This window comes from Chenopodium album, chromosome 15, assembly GCF_948465745.1.
Source record: "Chenopodium album chromosome 15, dcCheAlbu1.1, whole genome shotgun sequence".
Lineage (NCBI taxonomy): Eukaryota > Viridiplantae > Streptophyta > Magnoliopsida > Caryophyllales > Amaranthaceae > Chenopodium > Chenopodium album.
In genome coordinates, this window is record NC_137848.1 from 49,756,132 (window position 1) to 49,774,558 (window position 18,427).

The 18,427-nt window shown below is 30.1% G+C and overlaps 2 protein-coding genes across 2 annotated transcripts; both read left to right on the top strand.

Annotated features, from left to right (window-relative positions):
* Positions 1 to 5,067: 5,067 nt before the first annotated feature.
* On the top strand, positions 5,068 to 7,663 carry LOC145581362 (transcription factor ORG2-like). Its single transcript, XM_081638382.1, has 4 exons — positions 5,068 to 5,391; positions 5,523 to 5,894; positions 6,333 to 6,420; positions 7,545 to 7,663. The coding sequence occupies exons 1-4, from the start codon at positions 5,068 to 5,070 to the stop codon at positions 7,661 to 7,663; spliced, it is 903 nt and encodes a 300-aa protein (XP_081494508.1).
* Positions 7,664 to 16,674: 9,011 nt separating this feature from the next.
* On the top strand, positions 16,675 to 18,427 carry LOC145582471 (transcription factor ORG2-like). The gene is made up of 3 exons (XM_081639463.1): positions 16,675 to 17,024; positions 17,329 to 17,698; positions 18,251 to 18,427. The coding sequence occupies exons 1-3, from the start codon at positions 16,675 to 16,677 to the stop codon at positions 18,371 to 18,373; spliced, it is 843 nt and encodes a 280-aa protein (XP_081495589.1). The 3' UTR covers positions 18,374 to 18,427.

An 18,427-nucleotide genomic window follows, 5' to 3' on the forward strand; every position in this document is an offset into this window, starting at 1 on the left:
AAATTAAGTTCAAATCAAATAATTTCAGAGAATTCAAATAAAAAATTTCAGAAATTTTTTGACGTAATAAAATAAAATAAATTAAGATGAACCAAACATAGCATAACGCATTGCAGTTAGCAAGCCAATTAGCATCTCAATTATATATACTCCCTCCGTCCCTTATTGATAGTCCTTTATAACCAAATTTAAGTCTCAAAATGATAGTCCATTTGCTTTTTTCAACTATCATTAATATTGATTTTTTTTACTAAAATTCCCTCCATTTTGCAATAATACTTGTGTAAATTTAGCTTTCCTATGTAAAATTTGTATTTTCATATACTTTTATTACTTTATTTCTCTACTTTTTTGCATATCCCATGTAAATTTACCTTTTCAATCTACTTTTACTACTTGTTTAAGTTTCTTAATTTCCGTGAGATTTCACCATAAGACACTATTAATAAGAAACGGAGGGAATATATACCACGTACTTAATGAGGATCTACCTAATGTCAATGAGAAACTTTCGAATGTCATCCCTAAATCCCTTACATAGTGGTTTCCAAGGGTTGTGGGTCTAATCCTGCCAAAATGTTATATCCGACAAAAGGTGTTGCCTCGCAACCAAATTACGTATTAAGGTTTCAGAAATTATAAAGCATACCTCAACAACTCTAGCAATTGATGATGCCCACATTCTTGTATTCATAAATAAACCAAACAACCTGTAAAATATATACTATAGTATAAATTTAAAAATAATAATTAAAAAAAAGACTGAAGCTACGATTCCAATTTATATAAAAGTATCACAAAATTTTAAAACTAAAAAAAATTATAATGCAAAATAAAATATAAATCAAGAAGATGAAAGAGATAAGGAGAAGTCATATTAAGAGGAGAATTTTTTTAACATATTTAACAAACAAATTATATTGGATTATCCAAGGTATACGTATAAAACCATTATCTTCATCCTCCTTCCTCATACATAATTCACTTTCATTATTTCTTTAGTTTGACGACTTTTTATTATCACCCTAAATTTCCTAATATATCACTTTCAATCTAAGCATGTAGAGCCTAAATTATACACAAAGCTAATAATGGACTGATCTAGATGATAAAAAGTAGCTACTCTTACATATTGTGAAATTGTTAATGTACATTTAGATGCAAGGTGTACCTATCTACCTCTATATGTATTAGACGTATATATAAAAAAGAGCGGTTTTGTACATATCAAATCAAAACCGATTCTAATGAAAACATCAACTTTTTTTATTTTATTTTCTTTTTTCAAAGAAAGTGTTTGAGGATGGAGGGGACCAAGCAAGGAGTGGCTTTAATATGATGCATAGACTTACGTTTTTATGGAAAATGAATTTATGCAATAATTGCATAACTTTATACTAAAAAAAAAAAAATAGAAATCCTAAATGATCATTTTTCCTTCTCAAAAGATAGGTGATTATAAATTACACTAAGCTAGTGAAATGGCACACACGTCAGATAATTAGTGCATTGTTTAATTTTTATTTAATAGATCCACGAGCTCCTAAAGACATTGCTCGAGCATAACACACGCATTATTCATATATAAATGTAATTTTAACTATATATGTTTTTTTAATTACCAGGGATACCAGCATATTCTGTTAATAACAGACCAAGAACTTTTTAATTTTTATTATTAATTTCTTGATAATTACAAGCAAAATGATTAGCTCCCTTAAACCAGAATGTCTGACGACCCATATCAAGTTCTTTATACAATTTTTATCAGTCACTTGATACATTCAATGTTATTAGTTTGCTTACTAGTTATAATTATCGATAAATAATTATGTTTATAAAAAGTGAATTTCAAATCAATTAGATAGCACCTTACTTGTAACAATTAACAACAGAGTAGTTCAAAATCCCATATGAAATGAAAGTTAATAAAGAAAAATAGAATTGATGGAGTAACTACTCTTAAATGTTCGTTATACATGTACGACGTGTAGGATACACTTACACACATTTATTATTATTCTTTTAAAAACAGTGACGGATTTTGAATCAAACAATATTGGAGGCTAAAATTTGAACTAGTTAAAGCTATTGATGTCTAATCATTGAAACATGACATTTTAGATCATTTTTTTATGAAATATATTCATTATGTCTAACAAAGCTTTATAAAATCAAGGGGGTGGAGCCCCTATGAGTCTTAATAAAGATCCTCCCCTGCTTATAAATATCTCTTACGCCTTATTATGTGAGTAATAGTGTTGGATGTACACTACATCGGATGCAATACTGTAGTAATAAATGATAAAAATTGAACATTTCTCCCCTATATTTTCAGTAATTTCCTAAGAAGTTGGTGGTTAAACTACCTGAGGTCAACAATTAAAGACCAAAACGAGAAGAGCATACTAATCTTTAATTCTTTATGATTGGTAGGATTATGTATGTTTGTTTAGTTGTTTGGTAGGATTATGTATATTGTTTGTTTAGTAGGTTGTGAGATGGTCTCTGAAGGACTTAGGCCCTATTATTTTCATTTATAAAATCAAGTTTAGCTAATTCTGTTAGTTCCATTTACTTTAGTTCATTGATAGGCGTGTCGCGTACCTAACAAAAATAACCTAACAAGACCACTACTATGTAGACGGGCAAGTAAGGGTCGGATCCCAAGAGACTATGGTTCAACTAATTAAATAGACTCAAGTAAATACTAAGCGAGTAACCAATCAATATCGATAGAATTAATAACTAAGAGCAATATCAACTAATAAGCAATGAATATAATACTATGGAATTAATCAAGAACTAAAAACATCTAAGATTAAGTATCCCCACTAACATGAATCAATGCAATAGAACAATCCCTTTCCCTCAATTAAATCAATAAACATTCCACAGGACAGATGCTCCCTAAAACAATACTAAGAGTTTCTTTCGATCAACTAATAGCTTCCCTAACATGCAATCATACCTATTTTCATGGAATCATACATATTAAAGACATTGAGAACGACATCCTATAAGTCCTAGCAAGAACAATTAGCTATTTTCATGCATAAAAGCTCCAACTTTTAATTAGGGTTCTAAAATCAATTAAGAATCAACTTTCGTTGTAAACCTAATCACATTCAATAATACTATTTCTAGTTAATAATTGATAATAAAACCAACCCTAACAAAGAGGAATTATAAATTAATTAAATTGGGAATTGGGAATCAAATAACACATCAATCCATATTAGGGTTCAACCTAACCCTAGATTATGAAACTACTCACACATGATAATAGAAATAACAAGACAAATAATTAAAGAAAACATAATAACAATAGAAAATTAAAGAGATTAAAAATGAAAGAGAAATACTTGAAATTGAATTAAGATGAATGCTTCAATGGAGTTCTATGTTCTCTCTCACAAAACAACGTAGAATGGAAAAGGCTATAATGAAAATTAGATGTTTTAAAATAGGGTTAAAACCCCTATTTATACTTTCCTAAAAATAAACATAAAATAATAATAAAGAAAATAAATCTCCTGCGCACACGTACACGGCCGTGTGTTGATGGGTACACGATCGTGTAGCTGACCTGTACTTGATCTTCAGATTTCATCATATACGTACACGGTCGTGTAGCTGAGAGGTACATGAGCGTGTAGGCGGACTTCATACGGAGATTGAATCACACGACCGTGTAGCTCGTGGTACACGACCGTGTAGCAAACATTCATACTTGGAACTATCGCATGACCGTGTAGCTCGTGGTACACGACCGTGTAGCAAACATTCATACTTGGAACTATCGCATGACCGTGTAGTTAAGGGTACACGGCCATGTAGCATGTAACCGTGGATGGAAGAATCACATGACCATGTAGTCTATGGTACACGGCCATGTAGCAATATCATCATCTAGCACTCCAACTTCTTATGACTTGTAAATCTCTTTATGAAGCTCACCGATCTATCTCAAAATGTCATAGCATCCTCATCATCACTCCAAATGCTCCATTTCATCCTGAAATCACAATATAACAACCAAACAACCAGAATAGAAGAAATCGAGTCCAACTTGGATAAAACATACAAAAACACGAACTATAAGTTGAAATTCTATAGTAAACGCATTCCAAATTACCCAAGAATAACGGTATAATATCGACTTATCATTCATTTATTATTATTATTATTTATTATTATTATTATTATTATTATTATTATTATTATTATTATTATATCTCAAAAACAGATAAAGTCATACAACCTACAAAAAATTAGAAGGAAGCCGAGATACAATATGGGCCCTACTCCTCTAACTATAGAAAAGTCTATTCTAGTAAAAATATGAGCAGCAGCACGAGCCCCGATGTCCTAAGTCGTCGAGAACGTCTGAACCCACTTCAGCAACGCAACAACCTCCTTGTCTAATTCCCCAAGTGAAGAAAAAGAGAAGGTAAGGAATTCATATCCCATTGCTCGACAACTAGATTTATACTTGACCCGCTTCCGAATAGAACCTTAGTGGTTTGGCTTGCTTTTTCTCCATTTTTTTTATAACGCAACGTTTGGAATTTTACACTATTCACACACACTTATTTGTTGGAAAAAAATTTAGTCGTGTAGGATCTTCAGATCTTGTTAATTGTCACGAAATACACTTTTTATAGTATCAACTTCTCATAATTTCTACTACAATACAACTTAGAATATTTAAGTTTAGAATGTACATGGGTAAGTGTGAAATCTCCAACATTACGAATTTACGATTAAAAAACAATGAAGTATGTAGTATATTGTAAACCTTACTTATTCATTTAATTATGCAAATTTCAAAGATGTCAATTTTACAAAATATTAAAAATAAGGGACATACATCATCCATACACGTATATATTACACCTATAAATATGTTGTATTAGAAGATCTAAATGTACATACATATCCAAGTGAAGGTAGAGCTCAAAATACTTTGTCTCTTGCCAAGGAATCAAATCCAAATAAAGTTAATTAGAACTTTGAAGGAATTACACCAAATTACTCTACATAATTATTATTCGAATCGAAATAATGTCTTCCATTTGCCCTACTTATTTAGGATGGGAATATCCCATAGAATTAGGTACAAACCAAGGTTTTAATAATGTTGACTTAGATGCTGTATTTCTTCTTAATTTTTCATCATCTCAATCTCAAGATTACCAATTTCAAGTGTATGATCATGTTAAGCGAAGCGAATCGCCTCAAGATACAAGCTCAACCGATCATCAATTTGATATTAACCCTGTGTTATCTAAGAAACTTAGTCATAATGCAAGCGAACGTGTTCGAAGAAAGAAGATTAGCAACTTATATTCATCTCTACGTGCTTTACTTCCTTCTTCTGATCATAAGGTACTTAATAATAATTATTAGTCTCTTATAATAATCTTAATTTTTGGTCCTAAATAGTTATTTTTTCACGATTTGTATTAATTCGTCATTTAATTGCTAATTACCAATTATCCATATTTTTTTTACTACAGAAAAAATTAAGTATTCCAGGGACAGTTGTACGTGTGGTTGAGTACATACCCGAAATACAAAAAGAAGTGGAGAAATTAATTTGTAAAAAGGAAGAACTTTTATCAAAAATATCAGCAATTCAAGGAAATGCATTGGAAAATAATGTTCAAGAGGAAAAACCCATGAAAAATTGTATGATTAAGGATACAATTTCGTGTTTGATTTCTTCGAATAAATTGGGTGATAAAGAAATGGTTGTCCAAATTTCAGCATTTGAGAGAATATCATTATATGAAGTGCTTGATTTGCTTGAGAAGAAGGGTTATCTTGTTATTGATATTTCTTCTTTTCATTCTTTTGGAGGAAGGACTTTTTACAATATTCATTTATGGGTAAGTGTTACATTGATCGTTTTCAGTAATTCTATATTATTTTGATGTACTTTTCTTCATGCTACATTGTCACTCTTTCTTGGTACTCCGTAATAATTGATTGTAAAGTATTTGACTTTACAGCATAAGATTTTGTCATCGTGTATATGTCAAAATGATTAATTGGTTAAATTTAAACTTCGTATATTACAAACTAATGATTTATGGAATAAAAGAATTAACTTTATTTCATCGGTTTCGTGTCTCATCTTAAAACTATAACACCTGATACAACATACAGGCATGTAAGCTAAGATACCAATTATTGTAATAATATAAAACAATCGTCTTTTTCAAGAAGTTGATAATTCTCTAATCTCGATTTTCTTTTATGTAACTGTAATTACTATGTTTATTTTTTGGTACAAGCTCTAAGATGTATGCATGTTTATGTAACAGATGGGAGGAAACTATACCGCAAAGTTCGAAAATTTAAATGAAGTGTTGATGTCCTTGCTTAAGGAGCAAAAGCATATGCAAGCGTATTGTTAGTGTATGCAACAAAGGAACGGTCTTAAAATCCAATTTGGTCCTTTAAACATCTAGCTATTTGACTATTTGTACATTATTGTCGATCGCTATCAGAATCATTTTGCCGAGTTTTGATAGATAAAATCTTGATCATGCGTTAATACATATACTTCGTATAATCAATATATGTTCATACACATAACTACGTATAGTTGTAGTAAATCGTTGTTGTAAAAGATTACGTCACACGATTATTTGGTAAGTACGTTAAGACTATCATTGTAAATACGTATCGTATCACAAATTTTAAAGAGAACTATAGGGCAGATCATCATTATAGGAAGGATATTGCAATTTGCAATACTTCAATGAAATGAAATGATTTAAATAAAAGTGTTCTAAATCTAAATTAGCACAAGTTATCAAAAATTATGTACGTAAATGGTTATATAGTTAAAATTTGATCAAAATGGTAACAATTCATCATTTCACTTAATGCATACAGCCTTAACTTCATTTGTATAAATGCCAATTATTGTTATAAATAAAAGTGAAGATACTATAAAAACAAGTGTTTTTTTAACAGAATTTTTAATGTTGTCATCACTCTAAATGAGAAAATCCATAGACAAAGTAGTCTTACAAAGATACTAAAAAATCTTTCTTAGATCCAACCACTAATTTCTAAACTAATTAAATTTTGTTCACTTTCTTAACTACGTTACTAAAGTAATAAAAGTATACAATCTAAGGAACATTTACAACAAATATTACGTGTACTATTATGAATAATAGAGGGGGAAAAAGCCTAATTATAATTTATAAACCAAAGATTTAGTATATATTTATGTAGAAAACAACACATGTACAACCTATACGCATTTATAGCATTGGAACTAAGTAACATGTTGTGTGTTAAGTAAATGAATAAAAGATCATTGTACATACATGCTAAAATACGCCTTGAGTTGGATAGTCCTTTTCGAAAAACGAACTATAATAGAGTCCGCTTTGAGAGTATTGTATAAACTCCAAACCCTTAGAGATTAACCTAGCAATCACGACTATTTTGTATATTAAACTTTCTTAAAGACCAATAAATACTAATCTCTGACTTGTCTATATGATTCTATGACGTAGCTAACTCATTGTTAGTGAACCGTGTAAAATCAATGTTCTTGTTTGTTGATTTCTTATCACGTACAGATAGAAAAGTGTCAAGAACTACATGGGACAAATTACTTGATCGATGTGCATGATTTGATGTGGTGTGTTATAAAAGCTACCTTGAAAGCAAAATTCACCATGTCTATATGGTGCTATCCTTAAATTATTACAAGTCAAGCCTACCCTCAAATTATTACATGTCAACCCTACAAGTGGTGCACTCATAATAATATGATTTTGGAACTTAAAATTTGCTCATAAAGATGGGTAAGACCATAAGAGGAAATTACAATTTGAATTGTATATCAGGGTGCACGCTATGCCTTGTACTTATTTGGAAAAAAAAAACAGAATTTATTTGTTGGGATTCAAATCTTAGAACATAGGTTTTTTCAATTCTAACTTGTATTTATTTTTGCAAATTTTAGAGTTAAAATGCAATTTTAAGGTTTGTAAAAATCATTGTAGAGAAAAAAAATATATCATTCTTGAAATTGATAGCAAATTATGAATCTCAAAACAATTGTGCATATAGTGGAGTCGATTTTGTCTTTCTAATGAATCTTTTATAAAGGCGATCTGGATACTATGGTAAAAATTAAAGCAATGGCAGCCACATGTCAAATAGTTAAGTGTATGCCTATCATTATTTCCATTAAGAAACTAATCCTTTTTTTTTAATTATTCTCACAACATGGAGGATTTGTAGTTTCTAAGGGTAGAAGAAGAGATAAAAAGTGAGAATAAAAATGAACTTATGGTATAAGAGGAAAGATAGAGAAAGCCATTAATAAGATTAAGCGATGTTGTAGATATTTATCAACTTCTTAGAAAGAAAAGCATTGTGGTTATTGAAGAATGGATAAAGTATGAAATAGATACTTCCTCTATTACTAAAAAACATACTGAACCATTTCTCTTTAAAGGCCAAACTTCAAATTTGATCTATACTTCAGTACTTCATAAAGAAAATATATTCAAGTGAGATCTTATTAGAATCGTAATGTATTTTTAAATTATTATCCGTAGCTTTATAATTTTCAACAATGCAAATTAAAGATATCCATGATCAAACTAGTGTACTGAGATCATGTAACAGAAAATAGTGCAATTATTCAGTAATGGAAGAAGTATATCCTTAGCTAATCTATAATTAGGAATTTTTTTTTTTTTTTTTCAATCTATAAATAATCTAACAAGGAGTAATGGAGTATCAAGTTTTGGCCCAATGCATAGATGTAGAAAGTAGTGCATGATGTGGTCCAATAGGAAACTAAGAAGCCCCATTTTCATTTTTTTTTTCCTGTTTTTTTTTATTGCGATACACTACAATGGCAAAAAGCCCAATTGTCATATGTACTTTGAATCAGTAAACTACCTATAATCAGCCCATTTCCCCCTTGTAGCGTATAATCTTACAAATACCAAAATACTACATCCGTTACATATTAGTTGCAACTTTTGGGGTATTATTTGAGAGACAAAAATATTCCAAAATTATAACTAATATGTAGCAGAGGTAGTACTTACTCCGGGTTTTTATTTATATTTTTTATTATAATTATAATTAATTGAAATTTGCAATTTTTTTATTTTTTATTTTTTTATTTTTTATTTTTTATTTTTTGAAAAAATTGAAATTAGTGGAATAGTGCAAATTGAAATTTGCAAATTGCAATAGTAAGGTATGAAAATTATTATGGAAAATTATAGACTTAAATAAGAGTTTTATAATAACTAGTCCAACTATTCGGGTTTTAGGGTATATTTATTTATTAGTGGAAGAGAAAAATAATTAGAAAAAAAATATGAAATAGTGCAAGTGGTCGAGATTGGTGGAGAAAAATATAATAAAAATACTCTCTCCGTTTTATAATGTTAGTCCCATTTGGAATCTTTTAACTCTTAAAAATTAGAGGGAATATTCTAAATTTCTCTCTACATATAATAACAAACATAATCATATGAGATATAGTTTTATTTGTCTCGATGAGTACTTTATTAATATCTAATTTTCATAATTTTTTCTTGTGTGAGATTAAAGATATTTACAACCAAAAATTTGCATCGATATACGTAAATGGGACTAATATTATGAAATGGAGGGAGTATCATATTAGAACCTTACTATACAAAAAGTGTAGCAATTAATAAAAAATGAACAAAAAGGAAGATGATGCAACTAATCATATAGACTCCTTACAATTATTATTCCAATTTTGCGAATATGAACAAGTTTATAGACAATAAAAGCAATTCTCATCATTAAATATTGTCATTACTCTCGAATTTGGTTCGTAATTTTTTTCATAAAAAAAATCCAATTATAATATTAAAATGGATCGATTGATTTAGATAATACTTCGATTTGTGCGAGCAGGTAACAACATATAAAGCATAAATATGAAAAATAAAATAGAGAAATGGACAAACGAATATATGTGGCTTGGTCAACATGACCTAATCCACATGATAAGGGATAATGTTTTCTTATCAGCTTTCATGGAGGATAAAAATAGAGATAGAATAAAAGAGATAGAGATACGCTACACTAGGGGTGTTCATAAATCGGTCCGGTCTTCGGGTCTAGAAATTTATTTTTCTGGTCTTCGGTCCGATCCGGTCCAGAACCCTATAAAAATCGGTCTTGGACCGGACCGCTTTTTTTATTAAAAAAATGTGTGAAACCTTAAATAATGGTTAAGATTATCCTTAATAAGCTTAAAAAACTTTAAATTTATGAGCTTTTTTGTACTAAATATACAAAAAAAGACGTTCCATAAAATTATTAAAAAATTTGAATTCTTTTTAAAAAAATTCTTAAAACGGTCCAAAGCGGTCCGGTCCGGGTTTTAGCCTGATTCTTTCGGTCCGGTTCGGGTTTGGTCCTATTTTAATCGGTCCGGTCTTCGAGTCTAAAAAATCTACTTTTTTTCTTCGGCCCGATCCGATCTTGGACTGATGAATAGCCCTACGCTACACCACTCTCTATTAAAAATTTCTCAAAAGTGGAGTTTCATTTTGGGTTGGCGACTTCTCACACATGCCATCCAATGGTTCCTTTTAAAGCACTAAAAACCCCCAAAATTATTCTCCTAAGATTAAATTAGAACCCACAATGACTATAAGCCATATCTTGAAATAAAAATATCATACGACAAAAAACTGAACATAGGGAGAACATCAAGAAGAAGACCTAAAGCGCGGACATGAACACCCCTACATATCTTGCGCAGTTAGGCAAGCCTAGTGCAGTCTTTGACATATAATTCATTATAAAACGACCATAACTTTCTCGTTTTAGCTATATCATAAATTGACATATCACCGGTTGTAAAGCTATCAAAATAAGGGAGAAGTAATGATAGGGCATAGGTAGGCCTCATGTATTTTGTTATAAATAGGATGACAAAGTAGTAAATAAGTTCTAGGGAAAAAACTCTATAATAAAAGGCTTTATAAGTATACTCTTTGTATCAATCAATAATAGACCTAATGAGTCAATACAACTAAAGGGGTTTAAATGTTGTTTACATCATCCGCAAATTTTTGGCTGAGGTCGCGTTCAGCCAGCGTTGGCTAAGGTTCGCGTTCAGCCAGCATTGGCTGAGGTCGCGTCCAGCAAATGAACATCTATTAGAAAAAAATGAACATTTACTCGAAAAAAATGAACATTTATTTCTGAACATCTTCTTCTACGTCCTTGTCGTCTTCTCCGCCACTACTTCTTCCACCTTAGCACCAGAATCTTCCTCCACCACACTCTTCACTGCTTCCATATATACTATCACCATCTACAAACTTAACTAATCCTCCATTAACTGCACCATTCTCACTCCCCTTCACTCCACCATTACCACTCAAATAACTCTCAATCGAACCATTTCCATTATATTTCCGTTTAATTTCAAGCTATCTACTCCATTAATCACCGGAATTTCTCTCTCCTCCGTTAACGGAACCGTATTCTCCCTCACAACTCGAATTCGCCGAAATCTAGGGTTTCGAGAACTGCAAATTGTAGAAGACAAAGAATATAGTTTTATTCTGCAAAATGTATGTATGCTGAGTAAACGAACTAAGCTTGAATATAGAATGAGAAGTCAAGGAGAGAGAAAGCGCCATTAATTTACAGTAGAAAGAGAAAGTGAAGGTTCTAGAATGAAGCTTCAATGTCTATTTTCATGGAGATTGATGAGAGAGAAAAAGAAGTAGAGGTTGAGAGCAGAGTTTTGCAGAGAGAAAGAGAATGAAGCACCATTACAGCTTGAGATTCGAGTGGTAAAACGAACATTTTATACAATTGAACAAACACAAAAAAATTGTATTAATTAAAAAAATAAAATGAACATTTATTTTTATATGAATGAACATCATACGGCATGAAAATGAACATTTATTTTTTAAGAATGAACATCATACTACATGTAATCCCCTATATTTTCAACTTAATTATAATATATTTATTTATTACTTATACAAATATTTTTACTTCGATTTTATGGTATGAATTATTTTGATGTAAAAATAATAAGATTTTCGTTATTAGTAAGCTAAAACTACTAAGTTTTTAATTTAAATTATAAGTCTCTCTTAACTTAGTAGCCCAATGCTTAATTTCTACTCAAGCCCAAATTACACAATTCTTACTCCTAATAAAATTAGGGAACTAAAACCCAAGTAAAAACCCCAAAAACCCTCACACTCTTTCCCTCTCACGTAAAAAAAAAAAAAAAAAAAGATTTCATTCTCTTCCTCATTTTCTCCTCTTTCACGATTTTCATAGAGAAAAAAAAAACTTTCCAATTGCTCATTGTTGCCTTCACCGCCCAGCCACCACCTGCACCACCACCGAGCCACCTGCCGACAGCCGCACGCCACCAGGCAGCCACCCACCTTTGACAGTTCGCCCTCCTCTCTCTTCTTTCTTCACTTCTCTTTGTTTTATTAATTTGATTAAAGTTTCAATCTTTGATTAAATTTTGTTCTAAATTTTCATTATTATGATTTGATTATATACATGAGTTATAAAAGATTATTAATTTATGAGTTTTGACATGTTTAATTTATGATACAAAATTTCAGATTTTATATTATGTATAATTTAGAGTTTAAATGTTGATTTTTCATGTTTTAGGGTTTGAAAACGTGTTAAGCAAGTTAATTATCAATACTATGATTTCATAATGACAAAACCCACAATTTTATACTTAAAATTAATTTTCAGATTATATACCTGTGAAATTGGAGTTTTATGTGGTTTATTTGAAGGGTTTTAAGGTTTTAATGTGTAATACACTATTCTAACTATTGAATTACGAATGTAGATCTTTAAAAGTTTGAAATTTATAATTAAAGTTATTTTTCAGATTTTATATAATCTGATTTTTGTTAGTTTTGAGCCAAAAATAAAGGTTTAGAATGCTTCTATAAGTTTTAAACAACTATTATATTTATGCAATATGATAAGTATTGATTATTTGAATTGCAAAAATTATTAATAAAACAAATTTTCAGCATATGTTAGTAAGTTAAACTTGCTGAAATTTTATATTATACGCTATATTTTAATGATTTTGGCATATAAACTTATAGTTGGAATATTATAGTATTAACTTTGACTAATGGGAACAATTTAAAGGTTTTATTTTGATGGTTTAAGAAGTTTTAAAGTAGTTCGGTATTGCTGTAAATTTATTTGCTTGGGTGTTGATTTAATTCTTGTTGTTTGGTTTAGGAGAGGACTTTGTAGAAGACGACTTCTAATTTCTAAAGTGGCCAATCGAATCGTTTATACAAGGTACGTACGAGTTACGAAACCTTGCCTTTAGATGCATGTTTAGGGATGTATAGAGAACTTAGTATCATGTATAGAGAAGATTAGGTTAAATTGTTTGGTTATACATTGTGATTTCCGTGTGTTGTGCACTATTCTACGTTGCAAGTATTATTTATGCATTAATTATGCAAGATGCGCTTAGAGGCAAAGGTATTTGTTTTGGTGAAATGATTTATTTATCACTCGTTCATGATTATTGAGATAGAACGAGTAAAAGAAGATTTTAAGTCTCATAAGACGAGGTTCAGGTTTTGAGGTGCCTTATGCACTCAAGGTGTTTATACAACGAGGTAGTTAAAGGAATCAATAATAAATATTGCTTGTCACTAATAAATCAAGAATTGAAATTGGGAACTTGCTTTACTTGATTGAATTGATATTGGATTGATTGTATTGTTTTGCATATGAGTCATCACCAAGTCTAAACTTGTAAATCACGTAAAGTGCAAGATGGATGAGCAATAAAACTCTGGATTTGTGCACATCTAGAGTAATGACAACCAGGGGTTGGGGTACACGGGGTATTAGCCGTGCACTTTTCTAGAGGCCGTCTGATCTACGAGTCTCTTATTTCAAATACTTTTCAAAAACTAGGAGTTAGATAAGATCTCATACTAGCTATGGTCACGGAGTCGCGCCCGTGGTCGTTGGATGTTTTATTGATGTTTCCGAAAGGAGGCATGGGGTTTTTCTTTTATTGATGTTTCAAATGGAGCATGGGATGGACAACCTTGTCTATTGCTTAATCCAATGAATAAATGAAATGATTTAACTACTGTTAACTAGTGGAGTCTTGGTAAAACTGACAGTTGAGTCGTGTGTTGAGTCTATAATTTAATTGTGTGCGATGATTGAATGTTAGTAGCATGCTAGGGACTTCTTATTATGTTTCGCAGCTTGTATGTACTCAGCTTTGCTGATTGCGTGCTTTGTGTGTCTTTCTTTGGTCATGGCCTTCGCCTTTCAATGACCCTGTGATGATCCAATTTTTACACTTGTAATATTGGGGAGCAGATTAACCACATGTTCTTACACATGCAGCATTCGCATCTAGGTGGTGGGATCTTGAGTGGAGTGTTGGTTGCTTTTCATATTTTATTTTGCTACTTACTTTTGAAGTTATTTAAACTCGATTTCATTTTTATACTACTTCTATTGGTTTGAGTTTTGAATAAGGGCCTTAATGGTTCCAAGTTGTAAAACTTAATTTGGTTTTGATTGTTGGTTTTGAAACTTATTTATGACTGATTTAGTTTTTCCGCTACTAATTTTTGATATAACCTTAATGTTTGAACACGTGGCGGTAGCACGTCAGTAATTCTCTTGGATATTGTTCAGGGTACTCACAGGTTTAAAGAGGGAATTCCTGGGGTGTTACACTACATGAAAATGAACATTTGATTATTGAGTAATACAAAATTATGGTAAAATATATTTCCTTAAAAAATGTTCATTTTTGTTATATTAAATGTCCAATTTTAGCGGCAACCTCAGCTAGTGTTGGCTGAAGTCGACCTTAGCCATTAACTACTGTACCTCATCATCAATTCATCACCTTCGTGACCCCTTATACAACCAGCCAATTACTGTAGTAGAATTTAACATAATAATATAACAATCAATTAACATATGTCCAACCATCCAAGTACCAAGAATATACTAGTAATGATTAGCATTCATTTGTTTTTCTTTTTTTACTATTAGAAACTATAAGAATATTAAAAAATACAAATTATAATAATTTGTCAACTATGTATTCTTTCAGGTAAATCTTGTAACAAAATCTTGTCCACATTATATTATGTTTCTATTAATAACAAGTAGTAGGTTTCCAGGTTATATTAATTAAAAAAAATATTTTAACGTTTTTTTATACGTTTCATTTATAAATAGGGCTAACAACAAAGTTGATAGCTAGAAACCTAGAACGCCACCATAGGGACTATGGAGTAAAAAGGTCTAACCATCTAGGCATGTGCCCTACCTTGCGTGCCACGGGCATCTCCTTAATTTAAATTAGAGGATTAATTGATTACTTAATTAGAGGTTTAATTATTTGTTTAGCTTTTCAAAGGGATTACTTAAAATTGTACTTTATTAATAAGGAGCGGTACCTAACTTATATGCACCCTCCTAAGCACCAAATTGAAATAATTTTTTGAATTTTTTAGATTATTATTGATGCCAAAAAGAATCTTCCACATTATGAATTTTGGATGTTATTTTACAAAACAACATAAATTTATATGTACAACGAATAAGAAAAAAGTTAATATCAATAACACTCATAGCAGACTAGTTGTTTAAAGCACAAGCAATATCCTTTTTTTCACATTGAAATTAACCTTAATTCAGATGTAACAATAATTTCTTTCTATAATTTAAACATAAACAATCTATAACAATAGGTAAAACGATCGAGTAGGAAAATGGAAAATAAGGATGACCAAAGCTTAACAACACAAATTGAGTCACTTTTACAAACAACTCGGTACCCTTAAGTCTAGATACTTTTGATCCCCTTTCTAAGTTATTGATGAAATATGAAACTTCAATTTTTAAATGATAAATTAAAAGTTCAAATTTCCCCAAAATTAATCTAAGTTAATCACCAGAAAAATTCTCATTTTTTTTCTTTTCTTTTTGTTGACAGGGATAAAATCTCATTATGCTATAAAGATTAAAGAACATCTTAAGGCCAAAGAAAATTATGTTTAAATAAGATTAAAATTTCTTTTAATATTTGGAGCTATTCTTTCTATACTCACTTCTCCATTAAGCGCTGACATGTACTTGCATTTTTTTTTTTTTTTTTTTTTTGACAAATATTTGTATTTTATATTATAGTCTACGCTTAAACGATAAGGACATATTGTTAAGATGTTATCTTAATCAAAATTGTTAGAGCATTAATTAATTCACGAGCCATTTTAAGAAATACACGAGCCCGTCACACTTAGTAAAACATATTTTAAAATTAAATTCTTGATTTCTTTCTAATTTAATCCAAATGATAATAAACGAACACAATTATACACGGGCCAATCAGAAAAAAATTTGAGTCGACCCACTTTAGACCTACATGTCTTGATTAATTACATTTAAATATATGACAATAATGACATAGAGCTAAAAAAACAAGTACTTATATATATAGTCGAACTAAAATAAAATTAACAAATACAGTTATACAATACTTAGGCTTCTAACTAAAGAAATTAAACCAAAGAAAAATCTTTCATAAAATTATAATTCTTCAAGAAAATGTTGGCAATGTCTCCTATATGCCCTACTAATTTAGGATGGGAGTATCCCTTAGATTTAGACACAAACCAAGCTTTATTTGATAACTTAGATTTCGATTTTGATTCCATATTTCTTGCTAATGTATCATCTTCTCAAGCTCAAGATTGTGAAGTTAATCATCTAGTGTCGAGTGATGATCAAGGTAAGCGAAGCGAATCACCACAAGGTACAAGCTCAACAGATCAATTTGATAATAATCCCTTGTTATCCAAGAAGCTTAATCATAATGCAAGTGAGAGAGATCGAAGAAAGAAGATTAATAACATGTATTCCTCTCTACGTGCTTTGCTTCCTGGAATTGATCAAAGGTTACGCTATTACTCCCTTTGTTACCTTTTATTTGTTACATTTTGACTTTTACGGTCTCCAATAATTCACATTTTAACCATAACACGTACAATATATGTGATTAAATATTATTAAAAGTTGATACTTTAAAAAAACGTTTTAATATTAAAATGAATGCTTGTTTTAATTTAATATTTAATAATGTTATTCATGTCTACTAAAACTAAAATAAAAATAATTGTTATCTTCATTAGAAGGCTAAAAATGGTATCATTGCAAGCCTTAACTAATTAATTACTTGTTGTTTTGCTCTAATTTGTTACAGAAAAAGCTAAGCATACCATCAACAATTGCACGGGCGCTTGAGTATATACCTCAATTACAAAAGCAAATTGAAGATTTAATCCATAAGAAGGAAGTGTTTACATCTAAAATGTCCATTATGCTAGGAAACTCAGGGGAGTTTGTCCTAGAACAAGACCAAACAAAAATCATAATTAAGGAGATGACGAAATCGTGTTCGATTTCTGTAAATAAGCTTGGAGATAAAGAAATGGTGATCCAAATATCAACATTTGAGAGAGTATCTATATCTGAAGTTCTACTCCATCTTGAGAAGAATGGTTATGTTGTCATTGATGTTTCTTCTTTTCAATCTTTTGGAGGGACAACTTTCTACAATATACATTTGTGGGTAAGTGCGTGTTTTATTTTATAATCATTGTCCATATATATAAATAAACAAATTTAATCTTTCTCATGCTACTTTGCAAATTGCATTATACAAGTAGAAGATTAATAAAAATTATATATAAGTTAATATTATGAAATTTCATATATATTAATTTGGTAGCATTTATTTTAAAACACTTAGTTTGATATTTCCTCTTTTCATAATAATTGACACACTTAAACTTTTTTTCACTATTTATATATTGACTTTGACCTTTTTTTTTTTTTTTTTTAATTTCTAATTTATTATATATAATATTTATTATGTATTATTAAATGTCAAACTAGTGCATTAACACAAATGTCAAGTTTGACTGTGTCAATTATTATGAAACGAAGGAATAATAATTATTTTACATACATTACTAAGCTACTAAGAAGCTATTGTCAAAGTAATACATATAATTAAATTTTTTATACACATTTTTTTTTTATTATTAAAGTGAATTAATCTACAAAGTATTTATTTACACACGAGCTCTAAAGTTTAATCAAGTTTATGTTCATGTAACAGATGGAAGGAAGCAATGTTGTGAGCTTTGAAAAAATGAATGTAGAGCTGTCATCCCTGCTACAAATGAAGCAAATGCAGATGGAAGTACCTTTAAGTAGTGCTTTATACGAAGTATATACATAATGAACGGTCGACTCTTTTGTAAATTGTAATAGAAAATTCAAATCCTTTGGAGCA